At 39.4% G+C, this 15,510-nt stretch overlaps 1 protein-coding gene across 12 annotated transcripts in view; it reads right to left on the minus strand.

Moving 5' to 3' along the window:
* The window catches only part of Cadps (calcium dependent secretion activator), a 439,844-nt gene that overhangs the window by 100,098 nt on the left and 324,236 nt on the right, over positions 1-15,510 (minus strand). For 6 of the 12 annotated variants that reach the window (XM_051206872.1, XM_051206870.1, XM_051206875.1 and 3 more), the window contains 2 exons: positions 15,473-15,490; positions 2,376-2,482 (listed from right to left, as the gene is read on the minus strand). In XM_051206872.1, the coding sequence (XP_051062829.1) occupies positions 2,376-2,482; positions 15,473-15,490 (125 nt within the window). The remainder of the gene's footprint in view (positions 1-2,375; positions 2,483-15,472; positions 15,491-15,510) is intronic. The other 6 variants (XM_051206877.1, XM_051206873.1, XM_051206871.1 and 3 more) reach the window with 1 other exon arrangement.

Below are 15,510 nucleotides of genomic sequence, written 5' to 3' on the forward strand. Positions count from 1 at the left end.
TCCTTCAAAGAACACTAAACTCCTTGGCTTAGGGGTCAGCAGATAGAAGTAGCCCCATGGGTAGGTCTGATTAAGTAGTAAAATTACTGATTTGGCACATTTACTAAAATAATTTTGGTCTTCAGAACTCTAAAATATGCTAAGGGTTTTATTACTAACTTCAAAACACACTGCTGAGAACAAGATTCAGGTTACCATAATTGTTTGCCCTGCATGACTTCCAAATCTGCAAGTGGAAAATACTTTTATGATAGTGATTATTATGATGATTGGCACTAAAAAGTTTCTTTTTTTTTGGAAAGGTAAAAAGAAATACTTCTTTGGAGTTTGGGTTTAAAAACTGTGTTTTGTTCTATAGTGCTGGGATATTAAGTTTTCTTTGGTGCCTCTTTGGTGTGGCTGAAGAACATATGCATTCTTTGTAATCTGGGAGTAGCCTTAGAAAGTAGCTTGGTTACCAATCGAATATGTCTGTCATTTTCTTCTTCTGTCATTCATTTAAACCCACAGCAGCAACTGGGAGCAAACATTGTCTTCATATCCATGGCTTCACAAATATGGGGACTTGGTCAAGCCTTTACCACTCAAAGCCAGCAAAGGCAGGCCAAAGTCCTTCAAATTCCTGGAGATGATTTTGAAGATACATATCATCACTTGACCCCCCCCCCCACTCTAAATCTTAAAAAAAAAATCAAACAAAATAAGAGTGGAAGAAAAAAAATCAACTCAACTTCATTGCTTGTCTCTGGAAGTTTCTCTTAGGTTTGTGTGGTTGGGTGTACTATTCGGCACCCCTTTTTCCTCCTGGGTGTGTTCATTGATAAATGCTATATGGGTTAGTGACACCCACTCACGGGGTCTGCAGGGAATTCAGAATTCTTCAAGACACTCTCTCTATATATAAATACTGTATATATGACTCACATATAGACAGCTGTAGAGGAAGGTTAGTATCGCTCCAAGGACCTACTGCTTACTAAGCTTGGAACTCCTCTTCTGCGATAAAGGTAAATACAGACGGACATAGGAAACTATGACAGGCCAGGAACAGAATCAAGGCAGGTGGGAGGTGCGTGTCAGGATGTAACCGCAGTCCTCATAAGTGTATCAATTGCTCCATGCACGCACAAGGGATTCACCCCACATTTACCCTGCTGTGGAGGGCCACCCATGTCACAAGCAGTCCACTGGAAGTTGCTGTTACATTCCTTGGGTCAGTGTTAGAAAGCGGGAGCACTAGGAAAATCCCATTAGAAGACATGGTACTAGAAGGGCATGCACAGAGTATGACAGCAGGTGGCCACTTCATTCAGCTGAATCACATACCTCTTTCCCCTGCCACGATCAGCCAAGATTGACCGGAACAGTAGAGAAACAGGGAGGAAATTTCAATATGCAATCAGCATTAGTTGGGATGGCTGGGTTTACAGTGTATGACATATCATTTAACGATCTGTCAGTTTTTTTTTTTCTTATTCATGGGAAGGGTCGTTTTAGGTACCTGAGAAATCACTTTTACAGACTGCCCTTTCCTCCCCTCTCTGTAAATATGAATGCAGAGGGAGAGGGAGAATTAGTGACATTTTAAAAGCAGGTTATGTTAAGAGAGATGGCTTTGAAGTTCAAGTTTGGAACAGTTTCAGAGTTTAATGCTCAGGGCCCTCTTTGGAAGTGCTGGGGCGTTTACGTCCTTATAGGTTTGGCATGTGCTTGGTCTTGAAGTCCTTCAGTTTATGATTACCTCAAAGTCATTTTAGTAGTGGTTTGTAAAAACACAATGAAGAAAGCCATATTTATCTGGGTTTGCGTCACAGAAAGGACAAGTTGAACAACATAGACTTATTGACTCTGTCACTGTGCTCAGCAACCCAGGCAATTTAAGGTTAAATAAGGGAAAGTATTGTACTGAGAGAGTAAGATGCAGAGAAAAACTCAAAAAAAAAAAAAAAAAAAAAAAAAAGAAAAGAAAAAAGAAAAAAGGAATAAAGATGACCTGTGGTTCACACACCAAAGAACCAATCAAAACAACAGTGCTGTCAACGAAAACAACCACGAAAGACCAAAAAGTATTCTGTGTGTCTGGATAATGGATTTGTGCATGCTGGATGCCACCAGACCTGGACCCTTGTGTTACACTCACCTCAGTCTCGTGTTCAGAGAAACATCTGAAAACTTAGGCTGAAATGCACAACATACAACCACCTCTCCGTTATTTAGACAACCTCCGAAAGATGCCTCCTTCCAAAGCGTCTACCATTACTCCTTTCAGAAGCCAGTTAAAAGCAAACAGGAGTTAGAGGGATCTCTTTCACAACCAGTCAGTGCTGGAACCTGAGCTTAGGGGCGCCGTGACTTCTCCCACTGGGCCTGCTCACCTCTGCATGATGCTCCTCGTTTTGTTGAAGTACTTCAATGACTAGTTCAGCAAGACGGATTGTATCTTCAAGCTTTTTGGCAGGAGTGATTAAGCGGCCTACATTTTCTGGAGTATAAGAATTTGTGGTAAGATTCAGCGAAAGCAGCAGGCTAGTTTTGTGGCCAAAAGAACTAGTGGGTGAGAAATTCTGAATGGTTATCAACTTAAAAAAAAAAAAAAAAAAACTTTCATGCAAATGTTAAATGAGCAAACCATAAAGCCACCTTGTTGTCATTGTCATAATGATACACTTAGAAAAACAGTGCTCCAGCTTCCAAGTTGCTAAAATGAGATCTAGGAAAGCCCATGCCAATTTAGTGACATTTGTACAGACATTCTTTAAAGACAGCATACCTGATATCATTCTCTACACTGTTCTGCCTGCCATTGAGGGATGATAGAGGCCAGGTTTCATGTTGATTGGTGGTGCCACGAGCAATTCAACAGGATAGCACTGATTTTCATTTTCAGTGCAGGTCTGCGTGTTGACTGTGTACTAGAATGTTCATTTGGAAAGGAACATTCAAAGGCCTCCGTGTCTCAAGTCATCAGGGAAAAGATGAAAAGCAAAACTAATTGTTTCTGGGGGTGTATGTAGAAGGCAGGACAGAATTACTAAAAGGGCATTCGGGGACAGGTTATTGCAAAAGGTGCTCCTGCTGTGTGTCCAAGGCTGCTATAACCAATATTTTAACAGGAAAGTTGCAACAATGTACTGACTTCACTTTGTTTTTATTTATTGTGAGTTCACAGAATTGTTTTCAACAAGTTCAAAAAGGAACAGAACTCTTGCCTTAGCTGTACCTTGCTCGGAGCTGAGCTCATGCTGTGTACAGTCTCAGCTCTTAGCTGAATCTGTTTAGCTTGGATGTCAGAATATGTCATGCTTAAGGTAATTCCTTTGCATACTTCCCCCCTTTTTTGTGGTGCTGAGGGCTGAACCCAGGACCTTACACATGTTAGGCAATTTTCCTACTATGGAAGTACATCCCTAGTGCTAAATAGAATTTCTTAATACATCATGCAAAGTTGTTTTTGGAGTGGGTATATTTAAATAAAAGGACAGGAAGTGGCTAATTAAACAAGATAGGCATTTCTTAGGTGACACTCATCATTAGTATTTAAAATTGAATAATGGAAAAACAAACTCAGTACAACCCTATGTAAAAAGAAATGTTTTATCCATTGGGAGTTAGGACACCATGGGACAAAGTAAGATGAGCAGAATTTAAAGTTTCAATTCAACTAGATAATTGTGGGTTTGGAGATGGGCTTTCGGTATGTGATCAATAGAATCATCTTTATCTCTACCATTGCCAGGTGGAAAGGTGGCTGGAACTAGTTGGAGCTTAGAGGCAGGAGTTTTGGGGAAAGTTAGTTTGCAGACTAGGTAAAGGATAGCCAATGCTCAGTCAACAGATGTGGGATGTTAAGGTGATAGCTTACGGTCTAGGGCAAAAATATTTGGAGAGAAAAATGAGAGGCGAGATTGACTTCTGTGTTTGGGAATACCTGACCTATTTGTAATTTTTATTAGTAGTAGACTATCAGAATTTCATTTATAGACTTCCAGGCATTTCTACAAACATACTGCGTATATATGTTTGGGTAATATGTGTAGAGTGAGGCATTTGCATTTTGATAGTAAATATGTACTTTTTATTAGTTGATATTCACATTTACACATCAATTTGCAGATTCCTCATCCTATGCTTATTACCCATTCAACACATACATCCACATACATACATCACATATGTACATACATGTTCCGATAACCAGACAAGCCTGCACATTATACAGATCTGCAGGAGACCCCACTTAGACCATTTTGAAATCTCTCACTTTTAAAGCAGAGAGCATTATCCTTTTGGATGGAATGCTCACCAAATCTAGGGGAATTCTGACTGTACATGACATCTGAGACAGAAATAAAGTGATTCCCACCAGTGTTTTTATTCACATTTACCTAAAAAGTTCAAATGCTGTTTTACATTTTGAAAATCCAAGATGCTTATGCGAGGACTGCCTGAAGATTTGTTTTTATTCTTTTAATGCAAGACTTCTAGATTGACTACATTAAACGGCAATAGATACACATAACATGTACGTGTGCATGCAGTCATTCTTTGAGTGTGTGCACATGTACACAGGTATGTGTATGCCTGGTGTATATTATATATACAGACAGTATGTTTAATAAAACCTTGTACAATTGTATTTGAACATGTAGCCACTGAAGTAGGTGGGTTAGGAGCCTTTAATCTAGAATACTTGACTGCCAATTAACCCATGTAGCCCGACTTCCATTTATTGTTAATTAGTTGTGACTCCGTTATCTGTAGCTTACACCACTTTAGCTACTGTTTTCCTATTCATTTGAACAGCTGATTTACTAACTGAATGGCGAAAATTATACTAGACTTGAATTCTGTGAGATGCTGTCTTTAAAGAAAACACTGTGTAAAAGCCTTCAGCAACCCCATCCCCAGAGGCCAAGAAGATGCTTGTTTTTAGAGACGCGTCTTGTTCTTGGTCACTTCTGCTGTTGTGAAATGTGCTGCGACATTTTTACCCAACCCAATTTTGCAGTAGCTGGAGCACTGATGAAAAGAATTGAAAATACAATATACTTAGGAAACATTTCATACAGCGGAACTGAAGCTCATAACAGAGGAAAAACCGTCATGCAAAATGTTATGCAACAACAATGTTATTTTGTGCTGACATTGAAATTTGAAAATGTTGCGTATGTCAGACATAGCTAGACAAAAAAATGTGGACATTTGGGAATAAATGCTCTCTTCCAAGTATTTCAAAACCTACAATATCACACTTGAGAGCCTGAGCCTCAGCTTAGTATTCCAAACCGACACAGAATTTCAAGAGTGAACAGAGAAGCCAACTAAACTAGAAAGCTGCCGAGTGACAGAACAATAGAAGTTTACAGTACTTGATATTGGCCTAGGCATGGCTTTGAGCCTCTGATATAGCAGGCTGGTCTGCAAATGCATGAGTAAAGGATGAGGCTCAGGAGCTGGCTGGGGAGCTGTTCAGATAGGTGGAGAGAAACCAAAAAAAAAAAAAAAAAAAAAAAAAAGCAAAGAGACAAAGTGACTTTCACAAAGAGTGACAAGTACGACAACAAACTCTGAAAAGAACAAATCAAGCAGCAAACATGACAAACAACAACGGAGATGCTGCTTCCCCGGCATCACCTCGGTGTCCTGGAGGTGTGACAGGAGTTGACAAGGACTCTTACTAGCATCTCAGCACCACCCCTACCCAGACACTCAGAGGCTGAATGCAAACACCGAATGCTCCAGCGAGATGGGAAAACATGAATGACAGTCGCTGCATCATTGCCGAGAAGAAGATACACTTTTGTATCATGAACAACACTCACAAGTCATTAAATGATTCTCTTCTTCACATGACCAGAGACAGAGTGTGGTGCACGAATGGTTGGCAGTGTGCATTCTCATGCTTTATAGGATATTCACTTTTAAACTAATTTTGTACCCTCTGTGATTTTGTTTCTTCTCATACAAATGGCAGAGTTAAGAATTTCCACTGTGTATCTGATAGGGTTGCCGACTAGAACAAATCAAACAAGGTTTGGGAAAGATCTCCCTGAAGTCTAAAGTACCTATAAATGGTCACTATTAACCTTCACATTGTGAGAAAAGCTAAAGTTAATTGCTTTGCAAAAGCAGATAAAAGGCCGTTATTAGTTCAAGCGAGCTAGGAATATTCGTGCTCCCTTTGTGGAATTTCAACATGTCAAAATCTGTCATTTGAGGGGAAAATGTGTGGTATCTGATTGTTTCCAGCTCATTTAATTATTTTCAATTTGGAATTCTCATGGCTTTTATATTGTGGGTTGAATCATATATAAAAACTTGCCAGCTTATCGAATATGTTACTCGCTATTCCAAATGTTAGAATACCGTAATCAGCACTTGACCCATCTGTCATGTGGTTTACCATATCAGCTCTGCAAACATCCTGCGACAATAGTCTCTTCTTCCACACAAGCACACAGCCCCAGCAGTACCCACAATTCTCTCTCTTTAATGAGTGTTTCCTTAACCTTGAACCAGCTCCTTTCTAATAGTTCTGGTTTAAAAAGTGATTTGTGTGATGAGTGGGACACACTCCTTTGCCAAGTTTCCTTCTGGGTTTGCTTGAGTTTTCAACTGGAGAAATGCATTTATCAAGGTAGAGAGGAAATGGGATTCTAGTGAAATTAATAGAGAAAGGTAGAAGACTATGAATAAATACCATAGTCTGGCAAAGCTATCTACTGAAGTCAAGAATTGCAGGGTCCTAAGATTGCTGGACCACCTCAGTGGTTTGGACACAGGACTAAACATAGTCTTTACTAGTTTCCCTTGATTTGAATTCTTTGGGAAAGATCGTATGTCCACACAATTAGTAGAAGTCATTTATAAAATGACAGCTATTTAAAGGGAGGCTGATCCTTTCTTTATTTTAAAGGAGCACTTTGCTAATAGCATTCTGTAATGTTGGGGACATCTCTATGACACATTTATATGGCTCTTGTAATAAATGTTTGCCACCACACTGCAATTCTCATGGGAACTTCTTGCTCCCTTGTGCCTAGTAACTGAGTTTGTACATCAAAATACTGGGTCTGGTGCTCGGCACAACGTGGAACAGTCAGCTTGATCAATAACCTGTGAGGCATCAGACACATGTTTCAGATCAATGAGTCCTGGGGAGGAATTCATAAATGGATTTCCTTCTGCCAACTGTCTGTCCAGAATTCTTACAGTAAGGTTTGCCACCATAGCAAAAACAAGCTCCCTATTTTTCCCCCTCACAGAGCAAAACAAAAATATCATACCTTGGTTTCCAACTTCATTTACCCAATTACCATTGCTCATGTTTACACAATTAATTCCACTTGGCTTCCAGAAAGAGAGTTAAATATGATGCAGAAAAACAAAAATGAGAATTCCTCTGCATGTGTAGCTAAGCCAAGGAAGAGAAGCATCCAGGAGTGAGAGACACTCTGATTAGCCCTTAAATAACCTGACCATCTCTGGTTCCAGCGAGCGAACTGCCAGCCCCTGCAATATCACACGAGGGACAGAGATGATGGATGGAAAACCCACTTAGTACCAAGTTCCAGTCACTGAGGTGTTGAGGAAGATACCAGAGTTGTAGGATGCTTTACTGAAAATATGAGCCTGCAGGTAGTTGCTATGGTTTGGGGGAGGAGAGGGGATAAAAGCTGAGGAATAACTGAGTTTATTACTTAGATATATGATGCTTTCTTTGCAAGGTACTCTGCTTCCTTGTAATGATAGATACACAAAGTAAAGACTACAGGGTCAAAACACACTATTTCTTTAGTGATACTGCCCGTTATGTATAGTGGATCCTCTTGAATCTCCCTTAGCCCTCTATAGAAGATTCCATCTTTTAATGAGCATGTTAAAGATTGGTAGGTGAATTATAAATCATTTTCTCTATTCTTTCATTGGAGCCATCTTTGTCTCTATCTTGTAAGGACTAGGTGGTATAGCCTCTAGTCTGTCTCTAAGATACCTATTTTATTTCTCTCTTTCACTAGACACTCTTAACACAGGGATGGACACATATCCTGGATCTCAGTATTTCTATCTTAACTCTTGCTGAAGCCTTTGAGCAAGCCTTCAGGTCAACAAGGGTGATGTTATAATTAATTCTGTAAAGCAAACATCTGAATTGGTTATGCTGTGTCTTAAAACCTCCAAGAGATCATTTCATTGAGAGTCATGCCATCGCATGCCCAACAATATAAAGCCTCCAGGACAAAGGGCTGTGTCCTTGAGTAGACCTCTTGCTGCAAAGCTGTAATCTTGAATAAGGGCAACTTAAATGTATATGCTTGTTTCTTTCTATTCCCAGCAACATTGGGGTTTCTAGAGCCTACAGCATGGGACAGATTCTTAGATTCTGGTGGAAATAAATGACCAGCAGATCCTGCCCTATGCAGTACTTTTAAGGAGAAATATGTATCGCCGTTTTTCAATGTATGTGGAAACAATACAGCAAATTGACCCACCTCCCAAAGGCAGGCCATTCATCTAATTTAGTAAGCTGAAATTCTTAGGAACAGACAATGTAGCTGGAACCAGAAACCAGAATGTTATCTCAGGCATTTGGATGCAAATAAGAAGAATTTAAGATAGTTATAATATTTTAATTTAAATTTAGTTATATCCTAAAGGAAGAAATACTACTTTAGTGATATTGATTTTTTTTTTTTTTTTGTAAATCTAAGACAGGCTGTTGCACCTGAGATGAGCTGTTGAACCTGAGAAAAGTGAGCTCAATTCTGGAAGAAGATGCCTATTATTCTTGTACATCTAATAACTCTCCTAAGGAAATGGCCTCTCCTCCATTCCATGTGTTCTTGATGGGAAAGTCAAAGAAGGGAGCCAGCAGAGCAGTTATGTGAACCTAGGATGGGTAACCTTGGCACCCCATACAGTAATAGCTATTATGACTGGCCTGGAGATTACCATATGACCTAAGATGAGCCAATGAGAGCCGTTTCTAAAATTTCATATAGTTACTTGGAGAGGAGAGCTGTTTCTTTCAGGATCAGCAGCTAGTGTAAAAGCCTTGTGCTACTGTCTGTGGCCATGTCTTTCTTCAGAGCATAACACCATCACAACTCATGTTAAAGCATTCATTCTATCAGCAATTAGAGATAGGAAGATACACTCAATTTCTCCATCCATGAGATATTTCCTTTCAAGTTTTCTCAGCTACACTAGCAAAAAAAAAAAATGTTCTTTTTCTTGCTTCTTATTTCAGTTTTTAAAAATGGTTATTTGCCATAGGAAGAACATGGCTTTAGTGGTACAGCTGAGGACCCATTAAGGCCCCTTAGTATCCATGTACATAGTCACAACTTTGTTGGGCAGCATCTTGAGAATGGGGAAGGGGAAACAGTTAATAGCTGAAAACACCCCAGTCAGTTTTAGGGGTCCCAGTCCCATACTCCATGATGTTCTCTCTGATGGTTACCCTGACTCTGTGAAGCATCAGAGACCCTGGCCTATAAATTTCTGTAGAATCATGATCTTGCAGCAGTTTGCATCCCCTCTCAACCATAGTCCTCATACTGTGATCCACACCCACAGTTTTACTTCTGTGCTAGCTTCCTTGAAGGCAGAGAACATCATTACTGTTGCATAGTCCCCTGGGCCCTGGCATAGATCCTGACACTTCATGGGTATCCCACAGAATTGAGAATCATGAGTTTGGTTCACTCAAGACTAGATTCCAATGTCTTATATAGACCTTCGATTAAGATATAATTTCTCCTCTCTGTCTTTAACATGAAGAATACTTCCTGGATCAGTAGCAGCAGCTTCACTAGGGAGCTCGGTAGAAATGAAGATTCCAAGACTCTGCCTGCACTTTCTTAATCAGAATAATTTTTCAACAAGATTCCTAGGGATTCATTTTGCTGAAATTTGTTCAGTACTATCTTTTATGTTCTATTGCTGAAATCAGAAAATAGATTTGTGTTTGGAAGCATACCCTTTTAAATAATAATGAACAAGCAATACGTTAATATATATATACATATGTATTTATCTATTAATAATAAATGGTTATTAAGAACCAGGCACAGCACTAAAATCCTTATTTGGAAACTGTTTGGGACTGTGTGTGTGTGTGTGTGTGTGTGTGTGTGTGTGTGTGTGTGTGTGTGTTCTTGTGATTGCCAGAAGACAACCTTGGCTGTTATTCCTTAGAAGTGCAATTTACCCTTTTATTTTCTTTGAGATAGGTTCTCTTATTGTCCCAGAACTTACCTAATAGATTATACTGGCTGTCTAGACAAGCCCTGCGGATCCATTTGTCCCTGCCTTCCTGGTCCCAGGATTATATATATGTACATGCCACCATGCCCTTCCTTTTAAATGGAAGCTCAGGATTGAATTTAAGTCCTCATGTATACAAGTCAAGCACTTTACTGACTGAGCTATCTCCATAGCTCTCAGAATCTGTTTTACACTTTAAGGTTATCTTTTGGTGAAGAGACATTATTAGTATTAGTCACAGAAAATGAAAGAAATGTCTCAGTTGCTGAAGACAAGATGTTAATACAAGGTTCCAATGTCTGGCTGGAATGAGAGCTTGGGTCCCTTTTAAATACTGTTATTCAAATACTTGGATGCTAAATAGCATCATCAGGGTTGGAAGTCGTGGCCCACCAACAGCCTGTGGGCAGTACCATTTTCTCAAATGAGGGAAAAACAGCCCTGAAAGTCAGCAGTGTCTGGGACTGCAGACTTGAGAATGACCACTCGGTTTATTTGAAATCTCAGTGCCTTTCTCCAGGACTTGGTTCCTGGTTTGTCAAATGAAGTTTGGGATTTTCTATAATTCCCCATGATTTTATTTCTTCTTTGAGAAGCCACTTTATGAACTTACAGTTTTACTGCTGACAATTTACAGGCACTATATAGTGCAGAAACTGAAGGCATGAGCTGTGGGATGAGAAAGTGTAGACCCTGCACTCACCCAGCTGTTTAGATCTCAGCATGTTACCCAACAAGTTTTTGATTTAAGATTTCTATGAACAGAGCTGGAGAGATGGCTCAGTCACCAAAGGCTAACACTCACAACCTCATTTAGTGCATAAAATACATTCAATGTTTCAGAAATCTGGACACATATTACACTTAGTGGCATCTCACTACTTGGTTGACAATATTATCCTATTCTTCATAATAAACTAATGGTATATCTCATGAACAATGGTCTAATTTTAGACTCAATAAAACACTACAATAAAGCACTAGTCTCCTAGAATTCTTGTGAGAATTAAATGAGATATGCATGTACCCACTAAGCGTGTCTTAAATCCTCCCTGAACAACAGTTAACATCTATACTGCATATTTTTTTTTTCTGGTAGAAAAGATATGGCTTTATGTCCATTACTTCACGACATGCTCTAGTACAACCTCTTTTTCTTTAATGTTCCTCTTGATAACAGTCTAGGATATAAATGCGTTTTTCCTTGTCCCTCATAGTATAAAAGAGGTGTTACTCACAGAATAATTGGGACCAAGAAACTGATTTATGTAGGCATCATTTAGACAAAATAAATGGAAAGAGAGAAACGTAGCCATTGATGTATAAGATATTAAGCAGGAGATACTCCTCATTCTAGAACAGCATGGGTCCTTGATCAGTAGGCTTCACTCTCACTAGTTCTTTGGGGGAGACTGCAGAGTCGTTGAGTTTGCACAGTGCTCTGCTGAGAATGTTATCTATGTATCTTTGTTGTCTCTTTCTATTTCTGCAGTCTTTAGGCTAGTGGGAAATTAAAGTGGATGTTGCAGCAGGCATGGAATCCACAGTACAGAGTCAGGAAGCCCGTGTGTGTGTGTGTTTGTGTGTGTGTTGTGTGTGTGTGTGTGTGTGTGTGTGTGTACATGAAGAGAGTACAAATAAACCTTAGATGTCATTCCTCTGGCCTTTTCCCCCTTGATTTTTGGGACAGGGCCTCTCAATGGCTTGCAACTCATTGAGGAAACTAGGCTGGTGAGCAAGACCCAGAGATCTCAAAGTTTCCACATCTTCACTGCCAGGATTATAAGCATGTGTTGCCATGTGTAGCCTTTAACACGGATGCTGGGGAATCTGAATTCAGGTTCTTATAAGTGCATATCAAGCACTGTTTCCCAGGTAACTTCCTTGGATTTACCTAGAAGGCATCTGTCAATTGGAGAGAAAAAAAATCTCTATAAACACTGCAGGAAGAACTCACAATGTAAAGATTTAATGATTTGGGCAACTATCTGACCCCAGATGGGACCAATCTGTTATTTTGTTTTCTTCCTATGTTAAAAAGCTATAAGTACTTTTGATCTCACTGAGGATACTGTCTAAATGACTAATATTTTTGTGGACAGCATGTTAAAAGGGGACAAAACATAACTCTTGCATTTAGTCAGAACAGAGTTTATGTAGTGCTTGAGAAAGTCACTTATCCTGAAACAGCTTCCTCACCTAAAATGGGGCAATAATGAAGCCATGTTTGTGAGTTTAAGGCAAAGATCCAGTGGGGTCACTCATATAAGGTTTTCAACACAGTGCCCAGGCCCTCTGGCCATCTAACTACCCATCATTCATACTTGTACCTATCTAGCTATTTATGTCTCTATCCCTGCCTTCCTTCCTTCCTCTCTCCCTCCCTCCTCCCCTCCCTCCCTCCCTCTTCCCTCCAGTCCTTTCTCCTCCCTTCTTTCCTTCAGTCCATCCTTCTTCCATCCCTTTCTTTTTTCTCCATCCTTTCCTCACTCCTTTCTTCCTGTCTATACCCACCTTTCTTTTTTCATTCTTTCTTCCTATTTCCCACTTCTCTATATATCACCTAGCTAAAAAGATTGTTTTTTTCTATCTATACACATCTTTCTTTCTTTTGTCCTTCTTTCTTCCCACTTTTCTATTTCTATATCTATGCCCTATCTAAAAGATCATCTTTTCAACTTTCGCAAGTCCTGGGCACATTTAAAGAAAAAAGTTGTATTTAAAAGTCCACTGGAATCACTATGATGATCAGAAAATTATGCAAGTATTTCCAAAAGTGGAGACAAAACAGCAATAGTGGTGTTGAATTCCTTGGAGCTCACTTGATTTAGGGCAGTTTAATAGAAATGTGTTTTAAATAATAGAATTCTTTTGTAGAATTGCAGTTTTTCTTTCCTAGACTTTTGTAATCTTTAGCACCTCTATTTTCTTATGATACTGTAACTAAGCTGAACATTTAATTTCTAATAATGTCACATGATAGAAAGCATGAAGTCCATCAGGAAGCCATGGGCTGAATCTTGTAGATTCTCTGAGCATGTCTGAGTAAACACACCAGGAGATCTCTGGATTCTAATCCTAGCATCCTACCTCACTCCAGTCTGTACTGGTAACCAGGTAGTTCCTTGCTACCACCTCCCTCTCTCTATCTCTGTATAGCTATTTTTTTCCTCTATCCCTCCCCCTCTGTGTGTGTGTGTGTGTGTGTGTGTGTGTCTGTCTGTCTGTCTGTCTGTCTGTTTCTCTTTTCCCAGGGAAACTGGAAATGTAGGATAATGATACAGGAAATAAGGGCATGTAAAGGCCAGGAAAGAAGATATTAAGATCTAATTTGCTTAGAAGAAGGCTTTAATATCTTTGCTGTGACATTGAGCTTTGAGTTCAATTTTACTCTATTCCTGTATGTGAGACTTTTCTTTACATCAGTGCTAATGTGGCTTTATCTTTCTTGCACAAATAAAGCCTGTCTGGGGGCTTGGAGAATGGAGCTTGCCACTAGCTAATCACAGAGGTCTGGAGGTCTGTATGAATACACAGATTCCTGGGGAAAGGACTTTGGACCACTGGCTACAACCATAATGATTTCCTTTTTAAATACAGGTCTTTTTATGAAGTAAAGGCTTGTTTAATTTCATTACAGTTCAGGTTGGGCTGCTGCCTCTACCTCCTGAATGTTAGGGCTATATATGTATGCCACCATTGCTAGCCAGATTACTGTCTTTGTATGGCATGGAAAGGCCATAGAGATCTAGCTCCTGATTACCTTGTCATCGAATCTGACACTGTTTTAGAGCAATGCTGACTTAGCATAAATAGACGTGATTGTTGCCTGGGCTAGCTTTCATGACTGTGGTTTTGTTCATTATTTGTGTTTCTCTAAGCTTTGTTTGTTCATCTGTAAAATGGAAATAACTACATAAGAGGTTCTGAAGATTAAATGTGTTAAATGCATGCAACCTACGCCTAGCTTACAGAATGCATTGTGTAAGTGTGGTAAAAGTGTTTTATATAGGAATGTTATTTTTATCAGCTGTGTAGTTTTGTCCGTTGGCATATTTTGCTCTTTTCAGGACACTGTCCTATCTCCAGTTTCCATAAATCCAACGTAGCGTGTTTGATGTCCACTTGAAACTGTATTATCTTTGAATGTGTGTATGGCTTCCTGAAAATGTCATATTCCTCTGACACATAATCAACGGAGCTCGTAATATATTGAGTGCAGTTTATACATAAGCATTGGTGCTCCATGAAGGTGACAGTTGTTTCTCTTTCATTTGGATAGTTCCTGGCTTTTCACACTACAGTTGCTGCAAGATAGGTGCTCACCAAGTACTTGCTAATGGATGAATGGATGGATGCATGCATGAATGAGGGAATCGATGGCACCTTCTGTATGTGGGGGCACATATGCCTTGAGCATAGTTTTGAATCTCGAGATATTTATTGCTAACCTGGTATTTGGCACATGTTAAAATGCTTTCTGAATTATTTTTAAACATGTTCAACTGTTATATGGAATTAAATAAATCTTTATGGGATTTTTTTAGCTATTAAAGACACTAATTGATAAAATGCAATAATTAATATTTCATTTCAGAGTTCTCACCTAAAAAAGGCACGGAAGACTTGAGAATAAACAAGAAGAAATTTTCAAAGCCACAGAACTTTCTCACAACATCTCCTGCTTGGTCATTCTGACTGTCACACAGCACATACAAGCACAACATGGACACCACTACTTCTTCTTGACCAGTAAACATTCATCAAAGAACACAAACTTCTCCATAGGGCAGAAAACAGAAAAAAAAAATAAGAGGGAGGATTCATTTGGTTCTGTCTTTAAAATACAAAACAAAACACTAAACACACACACACACACACACATACACACACACACACACACACACACACACACGACCAAATCACTAAACCCCAAAACCAAGGCTGAAGGAAGTTCTGCAGCAAACCAGAACTCTGTCCCTTCAAACTCACACCTTTACAGAAATTCTGCTCTCCAAAGGCCAACAGTGAATGGGCATGAGATGCATTTAGACAGCACAAATTAACTCCTTAAGTGTCATTGCAACTCCACACTGCTCTCTGGGAGTACATACCTTAAGGAGCTACTAAACAAAAACAAAAACACAAACTGAATGTAACTCAACAGTCCTGGGAATTGATAAGGCATATACAATCGGTTCACCTGCATCCTTCTGATTCTCTATTTGAAAGAGAGAGCAC

Source organism: Phodopus roborovskii, unplaced genomic scaffold, assembly GCF_943737965.1.
Source record: "Phodopus roborovskii unplaced genomic scaffold, PHOROB, whole genome shotgun sequence".
NCBI classification, from domain to species: Eukaryota; Metazoa; Chordata; class Mammalia; order Rodentia; family Cricetidae; genus Phodopus; species Phodopus roborovskii.